We start from the raw sequence: 22,824 nt of genomic DNA, 5'->3' as shown, positions 1-22,824 counted from the left end.
TTTTGGGGGGGTGAGGCAATCAGGGTTAAGTGACTTGCCCAGGGTCACACAACTAGTAAGTGTTATGTGTCTGAGGCTGGATTTGAACTCAGATCCTCTTGACTCCAAGACCAGAGCTCTAGCCACTGCGCCACCTAGCTGCCCCATCTACATTGAATTTTTGATGATGCAATATGCATCATGTAACTGTATAGTATCATATTGTAAACAAGTCATTACACGCACATATTCGTGCTGACGCATGCTGGACTTCCCTACAATGTGCGACAAGCTCATTTGCCAACACTTGCTTGTTAGTAAGATCTGTCCGCAGACTTGACCACTGATTGGCTATAACTTGCATTTTGTGCATTTGGAAAATAACGTAATCACTATGACTGTAACTCTGTTGCACAACAGACAAAACACGTACGAATGGTTTTTCAAAATTTTATCTTCTTTCCTTTGGCTTCCACTGCCCCCTTAATTTTATTCAATGCCCCCCAATTGCACCCGAAACTACCACTGCCCCCCCCAGGGGGCAGTATCACCTATTTTGGGAACCTATGGTAGTGTAAATGAGAGACTAGGAAGAGAAGACAGATGTGAGAAGAGTTTCATGGCCACACCAAGATGTGGTTGAAGCAGAGTGTGAGAACTCATCAGTGTTGGGCAGGTAGAGAAATCATGCAATCAGATTATTACAGGAAGATGATGGCAGGGTGGAGAGGAAGACCATGAGGTCTTTAAACGTCATTTTTCTACTTATCCTTTCCTCAAGATTTTTTCCTACCTCTTCACTGCTTAAGGTTTGATTGCAAGATCAACCCCTTATACATAACAGTTCGTTATTGCATAAATTCAGTCACTCCCACTATTTGTTACCTTCACTCCTACAGAGGAGCTGCTGAATGAAAAGTGGAGATAATCATGTGACTGTTCTGACTGGGTCCACTACAAATTTATATCACATAATCTCAAGTGGGCCCTCACTGCCGCTAAGCAATGCTACACTACCCCCACCTCACCCTTACCGACTCACTGCCCCAGTCTCCACAGCAGCTCTGCCAAATCTTTTCATCCATCTGACCTCCAATCCCCATGGCTTCCCCTCCACCAACCTCTCAGTTGAGAACCTTGCCTCCTATTTTAATGAAGAAGTTGAGGCCATTTGCTGTAAACTCCCTCTTCTCCCCTCTTCCTCTTCTCCTTTCACTCAGAGATGCCTTCTAACTCTCTCACATGACGCAGTGGCCTTCCTCCTTACCAAGGCTCCTAACTCCTCTATTTGTTCCAGTGATCCCGTTCCACCCCATTTCCTCCAACAGACTGTGTGCTCCCTCTGCCACCTCCACTCTTTCACTTATATTGTCTTTCCCTGTTTGCTTGTTCTCTATTCCTATAAACACGTCCCTATCTCCCCTATCTTTACTTCGTTTTTCCATCTCTACTATCATCCTACTTTTTTTCTGCCCCTTGTAGCTAAACTCCTTGAAAAAACCATCTACACTAGGTGCCTCCTCTCTTTCTCCTCTCGCTCACTTCTTAACTTCTGGCTTCTGACCTTATCATTCCACCAAAACTGCTCTCTCCAAAGTTACTGATGATCTTCATTGCCACATGCAACGGCCTTTTCTCAGTCTCCATTCTCGCTGATCTCTCTGTGGCATCTGACATTGCTGTTTCAGGACACCACCGTCCCAATTTTCCTCCTCCACCTCCTTCGCTGTATGTGTCCTCTTCCAGATCAGAGATTCTAACTGTAGGTGTCCCTCAAGGTTGGGTCTCTCCTTTTCTCTCTCTATACCACTTCACTTGGTGATCTCATTAGCTCTCATGGATTTAATTACCATCTTTACGCTGATGATCCTCAAATCTCCCTTTCCTGCCCCAATCTCTCTACTGACCTCCAGTCTGGCCTCTACAGTCTCCCTTTAGACATCTCAAACTGGATGTCCGGTCGACATTTCACGTCCAAAACAGAAGTCCTTATCTTTGCCCCTAAACCGCTCCCCTCCATTACTGTAGAGGGCAACACCGTCCCCCCAGGCCCTCCGGCTCACAACCCAGAAATCATTCTAGATTCCTCACTATTTCTCACCACCACCCCTCCCCAATGTCCAAGCTATTGCCAAAGCCTGTCAATTCCACTTTCATTCAGCCATCAAAGAGGTTTTCCTAGAGCTCAGGTGTGATCATGTCACCTGCACTCAATAAACTCCAGTGGCTCCTTGTTGTCTCCAGGAGCAAACACAAAATGCTACCTGGTGTTCAAAGGCCTTCACACTTCTAGCCCTTTCTTAGCTTTCCAGTCTTTTTACACTTTGCTACTGAACAAGTACTCTTCGATCTAGTAATGCTGGCTATCTCTCTGCCCTCAGCATTCTCTCTGGCTATCCCCCCGCCTGGAACCCTCTCCCTCCTGCACTCTGACTACTGACCTCCCTGGCTTCCTTAAAATCCTAACTAAAACCCCACCTTCCACATGAAGCCTGCTCCCCCACTCTCCTCAACCCCTATTTCCTATTTATCCCATATATGGCTTACTTTGTATATATGTATTTGCTTAGCATCTCCTCCACTAGACTGTAAGCGCTTTGAGGGCAGGAACTGTCTTTTGCCTCTTTATATATCCCAATCCCTTGGCACAATGCCCGGCACATAGCAGGTGCTTAATAAATGTTTATTGATTGATTGATTCGATCAATCTAATTTCTGTGATATTTCCAGGCTCTCTTCCATAAAACTGTGCAGAAAATATACATAGAGCAAATGTGGAAGGCACAGACAGCCCCACAGAGATTCAGTTGTCCTTTTCAGTATGGAAGGGAGCTAGCATTGATGCTGGTGGCCCAAAGAGAAGGTGATCCTCCCCTTCCCTTCCATCTTTGCAGTGGACCTAGCCAGTAGCATACCTGGGCAACAGCTGAGAACCAATTTTCTTCTGAATATAGATCCTGCTGTGCTTAATAAATGTGGCTACCTGGTGTTATTTTTAGTATATGACGTGGATTTTCTGGTACAAGCATAACAATTTTGGCCCAACGACCTCCCTGGTGCTGTTATTTTGTGCTTTGCTATACCAGGAAGGAAAAGATAAGAAACATATACAGAAGGATAGAAGGTGAGTTCCAAAGCAGTTTGTGACAATTAAAAATAGAGGGTTGGGGAGGAAGAATTTCAGGCATCAAAGAACTGGGTCCCTCAGAGCTTCCTATCACTCCCTCCCATTTCAAACACTGGTCCCATTATCCTAAACCAGATGCACAGAAGATAGATCAAAGCTTACTGCTGCAGAGTATTAAAGTGCATAAGGCCATTAGTACTTCTGGTACCTCCATGCCTTTCTTGATTTCTGCACCATCTCCTAATTTAGGACCGTCTTCCTATATGCCCTTCACTCTTCCACTACAATTTTAATTCTAATTCCATGAGGTTCCCTCCTACCTTACTCAAAATTCTTTTGTTTATGTTTTTTAATAGTGATGTCCTCAAAATGGCAACTTTGAATTCAAAGATACTAAACACCATGTACAAGACAAAAGAAAGCACCCTATTAGTAACAGCACCTGTTTTTATGGGGTTCTGTAAATGTGGGGACAGCTTTCTTTTCTATCATCTGTCACAAACAGAGCTGATAAAAAAGAAACCCAAGGTATTATGTTTAAAGAATCATTTCACTTTCACATTAGGTATATTGAATACAAGAGTAACAAAGTCTTTATTCTTTGTGAAGGGAACAAAGATAAGCGATCTTCTATTAGATTAAAAACAGGATGGTCAAATTTCAACTCAACTGGCTGAAAATAACCCAATTTTGCATGTTTATAATATACTGAATGTCACTTTTTCCTTTTTCTTTTCTTTAACCAGACCAAGCTTTTACCCATATACAGAATTTCCTTTGCCAATGAAGATGGGCACCTTCTCTGCAACTTGGACAGCTGACTGAGACCCTAAGAAATTAAGTGAATTGGGCAAGGTAACAAAGCCAGTAGGTATCGGGGTGGGACTTGAACCCGGGTCTTCCTGATTTCAAGGCCAGCTCTCTAGCCACTTGGCTGCTTCTCTAAATGTCTTCTTTCACAATGGAAGACTCCCTCCCAATCATCTCCATGTCCCAAAATACCTCAGCAAGAGGCTCTAGCCCAGTCAACTCCAAGAATGTTATCAGCTCCCTAAAGGGAGGAATTTTGCCAGAGAGCATTCTCCAGAGTGTCTCAAAGTTTTCATCAACCTCTCCAACTTCATTCTGACCCTCTTTTCATGCTACAAACCTGTATTTTCAGACTCTAAACTCTCATCCTCATCATAGTGTCGTCCCCCCCAACTTTTTAAATTAAATCATCTTGCCATAAGAGAAAAAACCCACGAACTCTCCCAATGGCCTGGTTGGAACCTGGCCTCCGCTGTTGCAGAAAACTGCACACGTACTAAAAGTAACCCTAGTTATTCACATAGTATTCTAACATAACTTACATCTACATGGACTACAAAACTGTGGGAATAGGCCAATAGTCCATCTGATGGAACGAAATAAGCATTTATATAGTACTTACTATGTGCCAGGCAAGGTCCTGAGTGCTTTACAAACATTAACTCATTTGACCTTCACAACAAGCCCCATTTTACAGCCAAGGAAACCAAGGTGAACAGGTTAATTGCCTTGTCCAAGGTCACACAGCTAGTGTCTCCGTAGGATTTGACCACAGACCCAGTGCTCTATCCTCCATGCCACTTCTCAGAGTGGCATTATAGGAGAAGGGGTGGACATTCTCATGATGAAGAAGCTGAGGAGGACCAAGAGGAGGAGGTCAAGGAGAGGGAGGAGAAGAGGAAAAGAACAAGATGATGCTGACAGGAACACTACAAAGGCAGGGTGTCCCAAAAGTCTTAATGTAGTTATAGGGTTAATTTGTTAAAAACTGCACTAAAACTTTTAGGATACCCTGAAGTCATCTTGTATATAAGTAGCACTTAACGCTTTTTGAAAGACTTTCACATACATTATTTCAGGCTGCTCTTCATGATCTCATCCCCAAAGGCTAAGAATTTATGCTTCACATCCCTGACTTTTCTAGAATGACTCACTTCTAAATAAAAGATCACTCCCATTTCTGAGGGCATATGCTTTGCTGAAAATGAATGAAGGAGAGCCAAGTTTGCTTTAGTGGTTTCCACCACTCAAGCCTGCCAACCTTCGTAGGCCAGCACCCAACGTGAAGAATTTCTCTCCACCCATGAGAGGTGCTGTGCATTTTAATGGGTCCTTCAGGCTGGTTCTTCAGTCCGGCGTACCTTTCCAAGGAGGGATGTAAAGCAAGTAGAGAAAATAAATGACTCTTTGCTATGCTGGTTAGCATTCCCTTCATTCTTTTTAGTTCCTGGCTATCATTTTTATCTCCTCTACTCTCTTCTCTTTTTCTGCCTGGTCTTTATTTAATACACACATTAGGCATCTAATGTGTTTATATCTGCATATGGAGATATAAATATAATCTCAGGCTCAGCTCCTTGAATCTATCTCACTTTCCTCCTCCCAGTCTGTTCCCACATCCCCCAGACCTCCAGCTTTCTCTCTCTCCCATGTTTAACTTTATCTCTCATGCCAAATTAAAATGGAACTTGAAAGTCAAAATAAAGGATGTCCAATACAATATGAAAGGGATTTAATAAATGCGTTTCATACTAGAGATTATATTGTGGGCAAAAAAAACCTGATGCAATGAAGCTGCAACTACTCACCCTCTGGCTCACTCTCTGACCCTGACATGCTCCCGTAGTTAGTCATCAGTAAGCCCAGGGCTGATGTGACTTCCTTGGGGATGACAACATTTTCTGGCTTCTCCTCCTTGTCGGACTCTGGAAGAGAGGGAAAACGACTTGAGAATCTTGTCTAGATTCCCATGAAACTGCTGGAACCCAGTCTCTCTGCCTGAGCCAGCCTCAATGAATACTGTGTTGGGCACACCATCAAAAATGATTTTGAATCTAACTGGCAGTCAGTGGAAGACAATCCTGTTCTTGGCCTCTCTAAAGAACAAATTTCCAAAGAGATAGCAAATCTCTCTTTAGTTTATGCTCTTTACCAAATAGAAGCAACAGAAAAATCCAAATGGATACCACACACAGCTCAGGTATACCTCATATATTGAGGATGTTAGTTCTGTCTTCTCCAAATAGACGTAATTATAGGCTTTGCTATTAATTATAAGTCATACAAATGATACAAGAAATGTGTTTAATCTTATCAGCACAGGTCTTCCCCCAAGCCCCCAAACAAAAACAAAACCACAATTCCAATCAAGTATGCAGAAGTATTTCCATTTTAAAATAAAAAGATTTGTTTAGAAGAAACTATAATATTTAAACAATGCTACAGAGTAGAATCCTAGCCAAGGAATTATGCTGAAACGAAGACATTCAGAGCTTTCCATATTCTGAACTTCTAAAGACTCTAAGCAAAAAAGCAAAACTATTTCAGGCGGAAAGAACCAAATATGGGAATTCAGTTAACATTAAAGCCTACTTCAAAAGGTGAAGCACCTGTATCAGGTCAAGCAGCAGGCCTTCATGGTGGCCTGGGTCAACAATGCCTATGTTACTTGACTGCCCTAAAAACATACTATTACATTTGTTTAGGACAACCACAAAAAAAAATGAAGGCTGACGAAAGGCTTAAGCATGATCACTCATTTGTCTAAGATGGTGCCAATTCACAAGAAATGCCACACATGCTTCAAGAGGGAGTAGCTAATGGGAAAACCCCAATACATCAAGGAATAGAAGGATTCCATGACATGCATGGTAATCACTGCCCTCTCCTGGATGAAAAAACGCAGAAGTCTTTGTCATGTACAACTGTCTCCTCCAGTATTTATGCTAAATATAAATTTGCTCTCTTAATTGGCTGAAGAGAAGTGAAAAGAAGAATCTGCAGTTTGGAACATTAAGGAGATTCCATGGCTATATTTATGTAGATGATTTCAGGGAAAATAATCACGAGCACAACTGAGATCCCGGATGGGAGAGAGACAAAGAAAGGCCAACTTGAAGAACTATCATTCTAATACAAGACAGTGTTGGGGGGAGGGGGCTCCCCCCACAACATATTGACACTGTTTTAACTTCTCCATCCTCTCGGCCACTTCATTTACACTTGTCAGGAGGTGCACCACAGGTAACACTCTTCCCCCCCCCCCATTACAGAGAGTCTGTTTCATTTTAAAAGTGTATTTTTAAAGGGAAACAGTCATGGCATAGTCGATAAAGAGCTGGCCTCTGGCCCTAGGTAGACCTGGGTTCAAAAGTCCTGTGTCTGATGCCTACAGGCTGTGTGATTCTGGGAAAGTCATTCAAAGACAACAAGTTAACAGAAAATGAGTTTTCTCACCTGGGAGCTCCCAATATCAATGAATTTATAGACTAGTCCCTATTCCTATATTTGAAAATTATAACCAATAGTCCATCCACTTGTGTTTTGCTTTTTAATATTCTGATAATCTTATGCCAATATAATTGGTTTCTTTTGTAATCCTATATATTTTACTTTATGCATTTTAAAACACCGCTCTGACAAGGGGGTCCCATAGGCTTCACCAGACTGACTGCCAAAGGAGTCCACAACCCAAAAGAGGTTAAAACTCCCAGCATAAACAGTAGTAATGAAGATGCCCAGTCACAGGAAACATCTTGAAAAATATCAGCTCCCTTTCAGCACTGTTTAAAATATCCCTTCCAAAAAGGATTCCTTCTTCTCACAGCCACAGTCGTTCTATGAAGAATCCCCACCAACAGGCATTTCCAGCAGAGTCAACAGGGAGCCTAGCCACAGCAGAGACCAGGTACATCCCTCACACAAGAGGTTTCTGGCTTAGATTCCTAAGCCAGGGTCAAAATTGCTTTCCCTATGCCAGTTATCAAGGTAAGGACCGGAAGATATAAACTGTTTTTTGGTTCCCTTGTATATCCCACGCTAAACTCTAAGGCGGCAAAGGCCTAAGAAGAATCAAATTGGATGGCTCAAGTTTCTATCCATAAGTATCTCGCAGGACAAGTTTAAGAACATTTTAAAAATGCAAAGCAATCTTCACTCATTTTTTAATCAACACAAAACAACACCCTAAATCTCATTTTAAAAATACTAGGTGAGAAAGTAAAATTATAGAAATGATGGCTGCAAAAATATCAGGGCAGTTAGTTTATCCTCTTGCTAGCTCCAAACCTTGATTTTTAAAACCCTATGTGGGGCAAAAAAGTAAATATACAGGGGCAGTTAGGTGGTGCAGTGGATAGAGCACCAGCCTTGGAGTCAGGAGGGCCTGAGTTCGAATCCGGCCTCAGACACATAACACTCACTAGCTGTGTGACTCTGGGCAAGTCACTTAACCTCAACTGCCTCACCAAAAAAAAAAAAAAAGAGGTGAACACATGCACTCAAATACCATACCCAATTGTACTCTCACTTCTGTGACACACAACACCATAACTGAAGCAGATGGAGGCCAGGAGGAAGGGAATAAGCACTTACACAGCACCTACTATGTGCTCGACACTATGCTAGATGCTTCTTACAAATATTATCTAATTTTATCTCAACTGAGAACACATCACTAAATATAACTGTTTTTAAACTCAGTTTCTATTTTTGAATATTGATAGCAAAAATTTCCTCCTATCCTTTCTGCTAGATTTAAAAACTGTTTCTCTTTTCCTATTTATGATTGAGTTCTATGAGGTAACTACAGCTACCTTGGAAGTTATTTCCAGAAGGTAACTCAGAAATACTTTCAGTTAGTCAGTCATCCAACATCTAAGTATTAATCACCTACTATATATGCACAGGGTGCTGCGGGGGTGCAAAAAAATAAGACACCATCTCCGCCTCTTGGGAGGTTACAATCTACTAGAGATACGCCACATAAATAAATAATACAGTAGAAGTGCCAGTGCTATGTTATCTGAGAGAGGGAGGAGAGAGGGAGTGACAGAAAAAGAGAGAAAGAGAGAGAGAGAGGGAGGGAGAGAGAAAGAGAAAGAGAGAACGAACACCGGCTTTGGGGAGAGGGTGTAGAGAGAAGACAGCAGTAGGGAAAGCTAAATGAAGTAGTCAAGATGGTGATGTAAAAGGTGACAAGTCAAGCCCAGCTTCCCAAAGAAATTTCCCAGCAAAGACAGCAAAGGTCATCAGAGGAAAAAATAATCAATAAAAACAACAGAAAACACCAATGAGTTCCTCCATCTAGGCCAGGACTGCACAAAAAGACAACCAGAAGGCTTAGGGCACTCTGAGGGAGCCTTGCCAGCAGGGCCTGAAGCCAGACCAATCTCAGGTATGTGATGGCTGCAACCAGAGGAACAGAGACTGAAGCGAGGCAGAGATTCTTAGGGGACTCCAGGAAGCCAGAAGCCAGCATATTCTATGTTGTACCAATGGAGTCTGTGAGGGTCAATGGCTGCATGCAAACTGGGTTACCAGGAAATGGAGGCAGAAGCCAGGGATGGAGGCAGAGTGCAGAGCCTGATCTAAGCACTGGCTGGCTCACCAATCCAAGACAGTGGACAAGACTGGCGTTTAGCCACCCCATCCAGGAATGCTAGCAAGTAGGCGCAAAACCTTGACCTGGCAAAAAGTCTCAATCCAGAAACTGAGGCTGGAGACAGGAGCAAACAGGAATAACAAAACCTCTTCATACAATGAAGAAATACTATAGATAGAGAGGAGCCCAAGAGGTCCAGGAGAAGGGACAACTTCACAGTAAGTACAAGTAGAAGCCCAGGGCAGGGGATAAAAAAAAAAAAAAAGAATGGCTCAGCCACAAGGCCTCCAAGAGCAGATAAAGAAAATGATGAAAAAAACCTAAAAAGATAGGTTTTCTAAGAAAAAACTTTAAAAATAGGAAACATGACCCAATCTGCTTATTTTTCTGATGAGAAAACTGAGGTCCACAAAGGCTGGCTAAGTGACTGTGTTCAATCACTAGCCAGTAAGTATCTGAGATGAGATTCAAACCTAGCTAAGTCAGTCAGTTGACAAGCAAATTTAGCAAGCTTAACTAGGTGCAAGACATTGTGTCAAGCACTGGAAATACAAAAAAAAAAAAGAAAATGGTCCCTGCCTCCAAGGAGGTCACAATCGAATGGAGGTGACGGCATCAAAACAACCATGTCCAAAGAAGATCCAGACAATGGAAATGAAAGGCAATCTCAGGGAGAAGATACTGTCTGCCAGAGGAGGTCAACGGGAAGGCCTCTGGCGAAAGGCAGGATTTACGCCGAGTCTTGAAGGAACCCAGGGAAGCAAGGAGTTAGGAGCTGAAGAGGGAGAGCATTCCAGGCACCGCGGACAGCCAGCACAGCAACTCTCCTCATGTTCTGTCACAATGACTAACATGGAGATGGGTCTACGGTCTGTGGAGGCTCAGTTCAACATTACTGAGCAGCTGCTTTTCTTCTGCCTCAGACCGGAGACTAATAATCTTCCTGAAGTGATCTAACGGGACTATGACTAGCTAAAAAGGGAAGAGAGGAAGGGAGGGAGGAAGGAAGGAAGGGAGGGAGGGAGGGAGGGAGGAAGGAAGGGAGGGAGGAAGGGAGGGAGGGAGAGAGGGAGGGAGAGAAAGAGAGACAGACAGACAGAAAGTCAGAAAGAAACTAAACTGAGTAATTGTAAGCCATCAATCTGACCATACCACTAGGAATATAAAAATACAACTCTATGAAGGAGATCAAAAGATGGCAAATGGCATTCCCCAAATGACAAGTCTGGGAAATGCATATCACAAGAATTTAACACAATTTGGTATTCCAAAGGGCTTTTCATTTGAAATAGCACTTTTTTTCACAATCTTAAATAGTTACGATGTGATATATGACATGCCTAAAATCAACAGTACTTAGGTGGGAAGATGATGATAAAATAACAACAACAACCCCAAATGTGGTTTAGTTCTTACTTCAAAGGATACTCCAGTATCATCAGTGTGAGCATTATCTCCACCAGTGAAGATTGCAAGCCTTTCTTGTCTCGGTGGCTAAGGAAACTCCATCACGTGAGTGACTGCCAGACTCCTGGCGATGACCCTCTCTGAACTTGGCTGGGCTGGGTCTCAGAACACAGACACAGTGTACTGCTGGGCTCGGACCCAGAGCCTATTAAGTTGGGTAGAGTTGCCAGAGCTTATGCTCCTCTGCAGCAGCCTTTGAGATCTCAGGAATCATTTCTACATTGAAATGAAGCAGGATTTTTGTGGAATATGGTCTAGTCTAGGTCTCGGCTCAACCAGTGTACTTCGGAGCTAGCAGCTAACTAGCTTTCAAGGAAAAACAAAGGGCGGAGAGAAAAGGGCAACAGAGTGCAATGGTTCCCGGCCTCAGTTCAAGACTCATCTTTGCATCACTAAGGGTCTAGAACAAAGGTGCCCAACTTGAGGACAGCAAAAATCCAGAGGGTGGCTGGACATGATGAAAATATAATTGGGAAATGTTTGACAAGATAAATATACAACGTGACATAGATGATGTTAACTTGTGGTTTTCTAAGTCAGCATGCTGCCTTTCTATTTGAATTTTGACAGCACTGGTTTAAAAAGCATCCCTCAGGATTCTATGGAAAGGTTCAAAGTGGCAGAAGACTACACCGAGAGAGCATACTCTCGGCACTGCATATGAGCTGGGTGAAGGCTTGGCTTGCCAGCAAACCCTCCTATGCCCCACCCATCCCTCTGACCCTTCACGCATCTAGGGAGCAGAGTCCACACTCAGTTCAGAGGAGTTTCCAGAGGTTTCCCCATCCTGCCCAAATGGAGATCATCTGTTCAGAGCTTTCTTTATCGCCTTTCAAGCTGTCATGATACTAAAATGTGAATGTGCACGAGTGGAAATAAAGAAATACACTAGAGTGAGATCTGGCCAAAGACATCACATACCACAATGAAAAATGCTAAGCACTCCATTAGCAAAGAAGTTTCGTCAGGCTCTGATCCCAGTGCAGTAAATTCTTTAAAGTATCTGTATGCTGGTCCAAGGTGTGGGGATCAATGTCTTTCTTGGGGTCTGAGTAAAGTTCTCAGTCAGGCCAATTAGAAAACAAACTGGGATGGGCAAGAGTGTTAGGAAATTTTCATCCCAAGTGACTTAACTCTACTCTGGTCTGATGGTGGACGGAATGAGCCTGCCACTGCTGCCATCAATGGTAATTTGAACACTAAACAATACCATAAAATGGAATTACATTACCGTCTCTCTTCCCCCTACACCAAGGGGTAGAAAGAATCAGAATGATGAAAAGTCAAGAACAGAAAGCCTTTGGGGGAGTATTAAATTTTGGCAAGGTAAGGATCCCCTTTTCCTCTGCCTACACACTCCCGAGAAGGGTTTGTGTCTCTCCTCCGCTCCTCGATATGTCCATACTGCAGAGAATCAAACAATACGGATCAGGTCACAGAACTTCAGAGTTGGAAAGAACCTTAGAAGCTGTTCAGCTCCACCCCGACCGACGCACTGAATTCGTTCTCCAACAGGCTCTACAAATGACTGTGCAGCCTCAGTTCGCTGACCTGCAGTCAAACCTACAGAGACAGAGAACTCTGCTTCACAAGGAAGCTCAGTTCCTTTCTGGAGACAGTTCCACTTGCTAGGAAGCTCTTCCTAATGCTGAGTCTGAAATGTGCCCTCCCTCTAACTTCCATCCCATAGACCCTAATTTTGCCCCCTGCAGCTAAGTAGGGGAAAGGTTGAACCAGCTGTAGCAGGTTAATGGAATGGAATGCTATTACTCCGTAAGAATTGACAAAAGAGACCATTTCAGAGATTCCCGGTAAATGTGGTCTGACGACAAATGAAGTGTGGGGAAAACCAATGCGGGTAACTCTTTACACAATGACCAAGGACCAATTCCAGAGGATCTGCCGCACCTCCGGACACAGAGGAGGGTGATGGACTCCAGGTGAAGCAAGAGCCCTAAACATCTGGACAAGGGGGTGGAAGGGTGGAGACGGCCCTGGCATCATCCCGCATCTCCCCTGGGACCTCACCGGCCTCGCTGTCGGCCAGCACGCTCAGAGGATCCACGTCCTTCTGACAGACCTCCGCCTGGGCTGCACGCGGCAATTCCGCTTGGGAATCGCCCGGAGGAGGGCCAGCAGGGGGCGCGCCTTTGGCCGCATCTTCACCCGCCCCTGGCGTCTTCCGGCCGCCGTGCCACTTCTGCCACTTCTGCCATTTCTGCCACTTGCGGTGCTTCCCATGCCGCTGCTTCCCACTTGCTTCGTTTGGGGACTGTTTCCACTTCCTCTGCATCTTTCTGTAGATAAGAAATACAAAACTTCTTAACAGCAAGGATTTTGTTTTTAACTGTCTAGAATACATTTCTCGGGTGGAAATGTAATCCTGAGCATCGGGCCCATGCGGCATCTGATGCCCTCTCCACAAAAACGTAAACCCCCCTGAAGGCAGGGACGGACCTTGTCTTACATAAACTTTCTCTCTTCAGCACAACACTCTGCACAGAATTTAATTTATTAAAGGGACATTAATCTTCTCAAGAAAATAAGAAGAGTTGGAAACAAAACAAAACACTCAAAAATTTTGTTAAAAATAGGAAAAGGCAGAAAAAATGGAGAGGTCGTTGCCAACCTTGCAATGCTGAGTTATTTTAAAGTAGATGTTTTTCGAGCAGATGTCAACAGACAGATCAGGGAAATTCAGTGCACCAAACACGAAGTACTTACTAGATGAGGCATAGGCTGGGCCAGGAGCTAGGAGGTTTAGATATGACACAATATTCCCTGTCCTTACAGATTTCAGAGTCTAGTAAAAACAACAGCTCTTGCTATGGACTCCCCTTAGGAGCAAAACCTATCTAGTTTACTGAAACAAGCAAATAGAACCAACCGACAAAGAACTTATAAACAATATAAAGTCACAAAGTATTACAACCCAAAATCTGCTTGTTTTTTTTTTTAAATAAGATGCACTACATGCATTTTCTATGATGAAAAAATGACATGTGTCTGCCATAAGACATAGGGACACCTGTGCAATTTTGTAACTGTATCCAATGAGGAAGTTCTCCTTATTAATACTAACTAGTATCTGATGCCATGATAACAAGCCTTCCTTTTATGAACCTCACAAAGAGTCACAAAAAGATCCTACGGTATTTCCCTGCCTCCATACTGTCACAATCCTGTGGAGTGAGAGGCAAAGCACTGCCAGAGAAATACAAATACATGCTCTCTTCCCTGGGAGAAGGTACCTGCAAACAAGCAGGGTAGGAGACAGGCCCTATTCCCAGCTGGATCTATCTGCCTCACATGCTAAAAACGGCCGAGGTTTGTCCATCAGTGAGGCCTGTAGTTTCCCTGAGGATTATAATCTTCCCCACCTGTCCCTGGAACTCGTGCCTGAATGCTGGCTACCTGACGCTTACCCTGCGCCTCGTGCTCAGTCACATCTGCTCCTGGCACAACCTCAGGCCCAGGAACCAGCTCGTGTTCCCTGGTAAAGGATGAGCCACTCCAGCTACACAAACTGAGTAAGGATCTACTCAGGAGGCACATCACCCAGGAATGGCCTTGTTCAGCGCATCATGCCCTGCTGCACCACAATGAGAGCCCTGGAGATGGTCTCCTCCTACATTCACTGACCTGCACCTTGAGGCTCTTTATACCAACCTTGAGTTCCTCCGGGATGAAGACAACTAAATGGTTGGGGTGGTCATCACTGTAGGCTCCAACCCAGCAGGTTCAGTCCGCTGAGGCTTGTCTGGGCTCATCCCACCTCCAGAGTCTGGTTTAATTCACCCTCGGGTCACCCAGTACCCCAGACGGCAACACAAGTGCAGGGTGGTCTTGATCTTACACAGCTAGTGTGGAACGTGTCATCACCAGGCGAGGCCAAAGCTGCGATCGCCTTCTTCCCAACCCGACCAAATTTCAAAATCTTCAGAGAGGACTCAGAACGGGCCAGGTGCATCTCAAGGTACAATCAGGGACAATCTCCAAACCCATTCCACACCCAGCAGATCTAACTCAGGGGGACGAGAACCTCACGTAAAGATTCCACGTGTGATGCATGGGTGATTGTGAGCCACATGACGAAGTCTAGGCCTACCTAGATCACATCAACTCAGAAACTCACACCTCCTCAGTACCACCTGCCCTGGACCTGTCCCTCCCCAACTGGAGACATGACATCAGAGAGTTCTGCCCAGATCCTCCATTTAAGGACAGGGCCCACAGCAGAGAACTCATCATTTCCCACCTGCTGCTCCAGCCCGGGACAGCCTACTCTCCCCTACCCTTTCTGCTTCTTTTTTTTTTAATGTATTATCTTCCCCAATAGATTGTGAGTTCCTTGACGGCAGGGACTGTCTTTTATCTTTTTTTGTATCCTCAGTGCTTAGCATGGTGCCTGACATTTAGTGGGCACTTCATAAAGGTGTATTGACTGACTGACCAGTAAATTGTGCAAGAATGCACTTGTCTCCAGTACCCTCCCATCTTCAAGCTCCTGAAACGGCCTCATCCCAATCCACATCACTTTCCTATTCTTGCTCTCAGCAGACTGTCCACCAACCCATAAGATGCTAAATGAGAATTAAAGTATTTGCTAATAAAAGTCTAACTGCTTGAATTTGCTTCTTTAATGTCCATGCAGCTATCAAAAGTGACCTTCTAAAACAAAATATATAGAAGAGGAAATGAGGACCACAGAATCACAGATTTAGCATGGAATGGTGAATCAGTCTAATCTCTTTATTTTACAGAGGGAAAAACCTGAAGCCACAGTCTGAGTGTGGATTGGTTGTAAGCAGTAGATTCAAACTCAGACCCTCTGACTGCAAACTCTGTGCTTTTTCAAGTCTGTCACACATTCTTTTAAAGAGACTATCCACCTTGCCAGCCAACTGACCACTCCCTGTAACTATACTTCTGGGGAACGGCCCAGGGTACTCCTGATAGCAGCTCTGGCAATGGTTCAGCCAATTATCCCACCCTGAAGCAGCTTTTTGGGGGCAAGGAAAGAGCTGATGATCATCAGGTCACCTTTTCCTCATCCCACTGTAAGGGAGCAAATAAATTAAATCTCTGCAGACGACTGCTTCAAAAGGACCGGCTTCCTGTAACCAATACCTTTCAGATACTTATGAAAGTACTAGAGAATCAAAGAAAAGAAGCTACATTTTTAGGGATGACCATAAAAGAGGGAGGTTGGTGTTCAAGGGTGACTTAGGCAATTAATCTCATTACATAGTAATGTAATTACTGTAAATTGTACTGTAAAATGTAATAGTAAAAACTAAGAGCAGCTTACAGAGAACAAATGGGACAGAGGCAGGGGTAAATACCAAAAAGTCTTATAAAAAAGAGTTCAAATGCATTGCTGGTTTCTTTCTAGACTCGATCTTCAATGTACATATGATTCATACTCAATTTCTTAAAATCTAAATCTTCTTTAAATATCACAAGCAATTCACAATTAGAGCTACAAATGCACAAGATGAATTTTATCCTGCCCTATTCATCCATAAATAAATTGCTAAGTAAATAAAATAAATTGCTAAATTCTCCAACCACAGAATCTTCATTTTTTCGTCCCTAACCCAGTAAGCAAAAACTCAAATCAGGTGAAAATGGCAGGCTGAATTTACGGTGCTGCCATGACATAAAAATATGATTCTGTATGTCTAAAATTGTCACAGTAGGCACCAAGACTAAAAACCTGTCACTACACACACAAGCCCATCTATCATCATTATGTCTTGCTTTTAAAGCCATACTTTGAAACTCAATATTTTGAACATTTTACAGTAGAGGAAACTGAATCCGAGGAATTTTCTAAATGACTTGCTACAGTTAACACAGGTGAAAGGGGCTGGACTTGAAGTCAGAGGACTTGGGGTTCATTCCTACCTCTGATCCTTACTACCTCTAAGACCCTGAGCACTACTACTACCCCTAAAAGTAGCCAGTACTTACACAGCACTTGAAAAATCTGTGAAGTGTTTTAGGAATATTATCTCATTTGATCCTCACAACCCTGGGCGGCAGTTACTCTTATTATCCCCATTTTACAGATGAGGAATCTGAGGCAGGAAGAGGTTAAGCTAGTTAAGCGCTTGAGGCCATGTTAGAACTCAGATCCTCCTGACTCCAGGCGCAGTGCTTCATCCACTGCACCCCCAGCTGCCTGTCACTTAAGCAAGACCTCCCTGTAAGACGAAGAGGCTGAACTAGATCTCCCGCCTCCCCACAAAAGTCACTTCCAATTTTAGATCTGTGATATTTAGACTACGTACAGAAATATTCGGCCTAGCATAGTGGATAGGGCTGAACCTGGAGGCAAGATGGCATGAATTCAAATCCTCAACACTTTAGCTATCTAACAACAGGGAAGTCACCTACCCTCGCTAGGCTTCATTGTCTTCATCTGTAAAATGGGAATCATATATGCGGTAGAGTACCCATTCCACAGGGTCGTTGTGACAGTCGATGTAAAGCCTTTTGCACATCTTAAAGTGCCTGGTACAATGACCACACTTCGCTTTATGAAAAGCAGCATAGCAGTGAACAGACAGCAGGCTTTGGATTCAGGAAGAGCAGAGTTCAAGTTCAGTGCCTGTGTGACCACTGACTATCGGAGCCTAAGCAGCTCTCAAGAACTCTAAGTTACAAAGGAGTTGCTGATCGGCATTAGTGTAGGGAATTTCCACACCAGATGCTTCCCATGCTAATGAAGGCACAGGTCTAGGCCAAATTTAAAAATCACTTAAAATCCTACAACCTATGTTCACGTTTCATAATCCTTGTGTTTTTTGCCAATGACCAAATAAGGTAGACTGGGTGCACTGAATAAGCAGAGATTACTTGCATTTACCTGAACTGGTTATGCCAGTGGAAAAACTTTTTTTTTTTAAGTAAACTAAGGATAAGGTCTCAGTAGTTTCAGGAAATAAGTTATAACAAATTGAATGGCAAAGGTAGGTGTACAATACCACTTGTTTCAGCAAACAGGGCACTTCCCTGACTTACCTGGTATGGTTCCTCCACCTGATAAACACTAACTTTTTTAAATTAAGGAAGCCCCAGGAACCTCCTGGCATCCAAATCAATCAGCTATTCTTGCCAAGAACAAAGACATAACCATTTTTGAGTCAGTAAGGAAAGTTCTAAGAGCAAGGACTAGAGAGCTCTTGGCACTGGGGAATGTTACACTTATTGTTTATAAATACTTTCTGTTAAAATAAGCATTAAGAGAATATAAGGAAGTCAAAAGGGCCTGAACGACTCTACTCACAAGAAGAAAACTTACCCAAACTGGGTCGTTGTCAACACTTCTCCTCTCCGCTCTTTCTCCTCTTGTAACAATTTCTTCTTTTCGATATTGGCCCGGGTTGGAAAGTTTCTGCAAAAGAATTAAAATTATTTCTAAAAGATTTCTCAGTATCTCCACAGTTGAGCCACTAAGAAATTTCTGCACTTAATTATTATTTATTTAAATCAAAGGGGAACAGCTGACTAAGTCACAGGCTTTTCATTTCTTCCAGAAAAGATACTGTTCAGTGGTTTTTCAGTCATGTCAGACACTTCATGACCCCATTTGGGGCTTGCTGGGAAGATTCTGAAGTGGTTTGCCCTATCCTCCTTCAGCTCACTTTACAAATGAGGAAATTGGGGCAAACAGGGCTAAATGACTTGCCCCGGATCGTACTGCTAATAAGAGTCTAAGGCTGGATCTGAACTCAGGAAGATAAGTCTTCCTGCCTCCAAGCCCAGGCACACTGTCCACCGGGCCACCTAGCTGCCCCTGAGATATTCTGAGGAGGGTAAAAAAGTAAAAAGTATGTGTTTTCTGCATAACACTCTCCCAAGCTCCTAAAATAAGGAGAAACTAAAAACTGTGGGTTTGTGAGCTTAGCTTCTTTACCTGCAATAATGTTGGGAAAAATACTTATAAAATCAATTCAGAGATACCTTTAGGATATAATACTGTTAAAAAAAATCTTGCCTGAATAACTAACCTCCCATGATAAAGGGCAGAGCTGGTGGAGTAACAAGAAAGATAGACTGATCTTGACTTTGGCAAGGATTCCAACACTGCCATACAAGTCAAGCTAGACAAATATGACCAGGAGCCCATGACCATGGATGGGGTGGAGGCATAACCTGGTTATGCAATAAGCTATCAAAAAAAAAAAGTATGAATCTGAAGGCAGACCTAACAAACAGCATCCTAAAGATGTGGTCCTGACTCTGGTTTAATATTTGTATGGGAATAATGAAATAGAAAAGTATATTCTTTATTTAATATGGCATATTTTATTATCATATTACTTTACAGAAAAAATTGAGGCCTTTCAAAGTAAATTCACTCTTCTTCCATTCTCTTCATCTCAACCCCCCCACCCCAACATCATCTCTTATTTTCTCCTCCTTTTGTGGTCTCTAACAAGAAGGTAGTCACCCTCTGAATATGCATTCGATCCCATCCCCTATTTTCTACAGTAGACTGCATCTTGAATTTAACCCCCTTTTCTCATGAATCCTCAACTTCTCCTTCTCTATGGTTCCTTCCCTACAACCTTTTAAACATGCCCAGTGTCTCCCATCCCTAGAAAAACCTACTAAACCCATCCATTCTCTCCCACGGGAGGTAAGTAGCCCTGGATTTACATGCCTGGACAAAGTGAGGCCATTGAGAAGCTGGCATCTCACCTCATCAGTCTCTTCTGCATGTTTTGTTTTCAGATGGGGAACAGTTGCTAATTCACTCTTTCCTTTCTCAGCTAAACTCCCAGAAAAGACTATCTACACTTGCTGCCTTCACTTCCTCTCCTCTCACTCACTCCTCGACCCGCTGCAATCTGATTCCCAACCACATCACTCTCGCCCAAGTTATCGACAATCTCTTATTTGCCATATCTGGTAGTCTTTCCTCAAGCCCTTTTCCTCAGCCTTCTTTGTCTATCTGCTATAATGGACACTGGGGACCACCCTCCCCTCCTGCAAACTCTCTTCACTCTGGATTTTCTGACCCTGCTGTCTCCTTGTTCTCCACCTGCCTGTCTAACGCCTCTTTCACTGGGTCATCATCCACAGCACACTGCCTAAGTGTGGATGACCCCTGGTCTCCTCCCAAACTCTCTTCTCTTCTTCTACGTTCTCTCCTGGTAACCATATCAGTTCCCATGGGTATAAGTATCATCTCGGTGACTAACAGATACCTACAGAAATGGATTAGTGACATAGAGATAAATGATAGGCAGACGGAGATGGCTTGTGACAAACGATAAAGATGGATGATAGGTATGTAGATAGACAGACAGACAAATGGACAAGTGACATGTAGACAGATGATAGAGATGATAGGTAGACAGAGATGAATAAGCAATAAATGACAGGGAGAGAGACAGACAACTCAAATACCACCTTCTTTCCTGGTCCTCCCCAACTGGTAATGATCTCCCTCCCAAACTACCTTGTATTTAACTACTTTGTACATATTTACGCGTGTTCACTTTCAATTTATGATTATCTATGGACTTGCTGTCACCCCTTGCAGAATGTAAGCTCCCTGAGGGCAGGGTTTTCTCACTCTTCATCCTTATAACTATAGCATTTAGCACATGGTAGGTGCTTACTAAATGCCTGTCTGCTTACTTGATTGATTCTTTGCATTTGCAGATGACAAGAATCTAGGTGAGATGCAATGGCTCAGACCTGGCGATGGAGGGTTAGAAAGTGGTACAGTGGTTCTCCTTTCATAATTGTGACTAATACAGAAATAAGTACATGACAGCACACATATAGTCTACATCAAATTACCTACTATTTTCAGAAGAGGGGAGGGAGGAGGATGGGAAGGAGAAAAATTTGGAACTTAAAATCTTGTAAAAATGAATGCTAAAAATTGACATGTAATTGGGGGAAAAAATACTATTTTTTTATAAAGTGGTACAGTGGGAATAGCACTAATCATTGGAAAATGGTCAGAAATAACAACCATAAATACATTTCCATAAGGAAAATTTAGGGAGACTTACCTGGGTTAAGAAAAAACAAATTATATACATGCAAGATGGGGAATTACAGATCAACAGCCCAAAGGGACCTCAGAGATCACCTAATCTCATTCCTTCATTTTGCAAAGGAGCAAACTGCAGGAGCTAAGTGACTTTCCCAAAGTAACAAGGGGAGTAAAGATTAGAGGCAAGATATAAACCCAGATCCTCTGTCTTTAAAGCCAGTGCTATTCCCGCTATTCCACACTGCCACCTGGGTGGGCTGGCTGATTATAAACAAGAATGAGAGAAAGTGATCCTGGGGTCATGATGGATAGAGAGTAAGATGCCTATGAACCAACAACACAACCAAAAGCTTTTTAAGAACAACACGACTTAAATAACCCTCAACTTACACTATCATCTTATGATGTTTCAAGCTGATTTTTAAGTCAGTTTGTTGGGAATCTGGAACATGCTTTCTTACAGAAGCACTGTCATACATGAGATCAGGTTCTCAGACCAGGGGAAGGAAAGAAGGAAAGAAGAAAGGAAGGAAATCAATTTATCACATAGTAACTGAAGTACAATCCTTACTAACGTTATCATGGATCCCAGCTATCCCATGTAACAGTACTTGTATGGGAGAATGTACTTGTAGCTCCAAGTTGGGGCTGCCAGAGAATCTCAATGTCTCTCCCTGGCTGAAGGCACCAATGTCCAGGGACTGAATGGCTGTGAGAGGCTGAGTCCAAGATCTCCATGAACTCGTGGGGTAAGAAGCTTCATGGTACAATGGCCTGTTGTCAGTGTCCACCCCAGGTGACAGCTGTCAGTCTCAGCCAGTTCTTCTTGCCACAGCCACCACCTGTTGCTTCTGATCAGGACTGTCCTCCTTTCCTGGCTCCCTGCCCCAAAGAAAGCAGTCTTACTGCTGCTTCTTCTTCAGTACTCATCTCTCAAACAAGCACACAGAACTTTTGAAGTTCTTTGAGACTTTTTACTGTTAGTAACAATGGGAAAACACAAGCAGAATAAAAAGGATGTCTCTGATGTTCACCCTCCCACCCCCATCTTCTTCCACTTCGACCCTATAGAGAAAGACAGTCTCACAGGAGTTAATCTTGGGTTGCTGAATTACAAAGAACTAAAATATGCTGATCTATCTATACAACAGAGGCAAACCAGGCTTCAGAACCAAAGTTCAATATGCTTAAGGCAGGGCCTTGTGGCACCTGATAACAGGAACTCAAGCACTTAAGTCAATGTGAGCTACATGTTTACACAGAAGCAGTGAGAGGCAGTGCCTGGTTCTGTGCTCCTGAACTAGAGAGGAATGTGGAAAACTCCAAGAAGACTCAGAGCAGACCTATGAAGAAAGGCTAAAGGAACTACCCAGCTTGTGAAAGGAGAGGTTGCAAGGTGACAACTGAGAGGTTTTTTTTAGAGAGAGGATGATTAGTTAGCAGCTGCTCTCCATCTGAAAACAAAACATGCAAAAGAGACTGATGAGGTGAGATGCCAGCTTCTCACTGGCCTCACTCTGTCCAGGCACACAAATCCAGGGCTACTCAACTCCTTGCCCATCCAGAAATGTACTCAGCCCCTCATGTCCATTCCTAAGTCACTAGACTGTCTGTGTGCATCCAGTATCTGTAGGCTGCCGTCTGTACCCTTTACATGAAGATCACAGGATTAATGATTTAGAACTGGAATGACTGGTTCTTAAAAACCATCTAGATCAACCCCCTCATTTCACAGAGGAGGAAACAAAGGCACAGAAGTGATCTGTCTAAGGCCACTTGGATTTGGTGGGATCTGAACCCGGGGTCTCTGATTCT

The 22,824-nt window shown here is 43.3% G+C and overlaps 1 protein-coding gene across 1 annotated transcript in view; it reads right to left on the bottom strand.

The window, feature by feature from the left end:
• The window catches only part of NUFIP1 (nuclear FMR1 interacting protein 1), a 51,377-nt gene that overhangs the window by 5,618 nt on the left and 22,935 nt on the right, over positions 1–22,824 (bottom strand). Inside the window, exons 6-8 of the mRNA XM_027873733.1 lie at positions 18,295–18,387; positions 13,014–13,282; positions 5,725–5,841 (exon numbers count right to left, since the gene is read on the bottom strand). Of these exons, the coding sequence (XP_027729534.1) occupies positions 5,725–5,841; positions 13,014–13,282; positions 18,295–18,387 (479 nt within the window). The remainder of the gene's footprint in view (positions 1–5,724; positions 5,842–13,013; positions 13,283–18,294; positions 18,388–22,824) is intronic.

This window comes from Vombatus ursinus, unplaced genomic scaffold (genome assembly GCF_900497805.2).
Source record: "Vombatus ursinus unplaced genomic scaffold, bare-nosed wombat genome assembly UNPS02014802.1, whole genome shotgun sequence".
Taxonomy (NCBI): domain Eukaryota; kingdom Metazoa; phylum Chordata; class Mammalia; order Diprotodontia; family Vombatidae; genus Vombatus; species Vombatus ursinus.
Note: the sequence above shows the minus strand (reverse complement) of the source record. Positions and strands in the feature narration are given on the sequence as shown.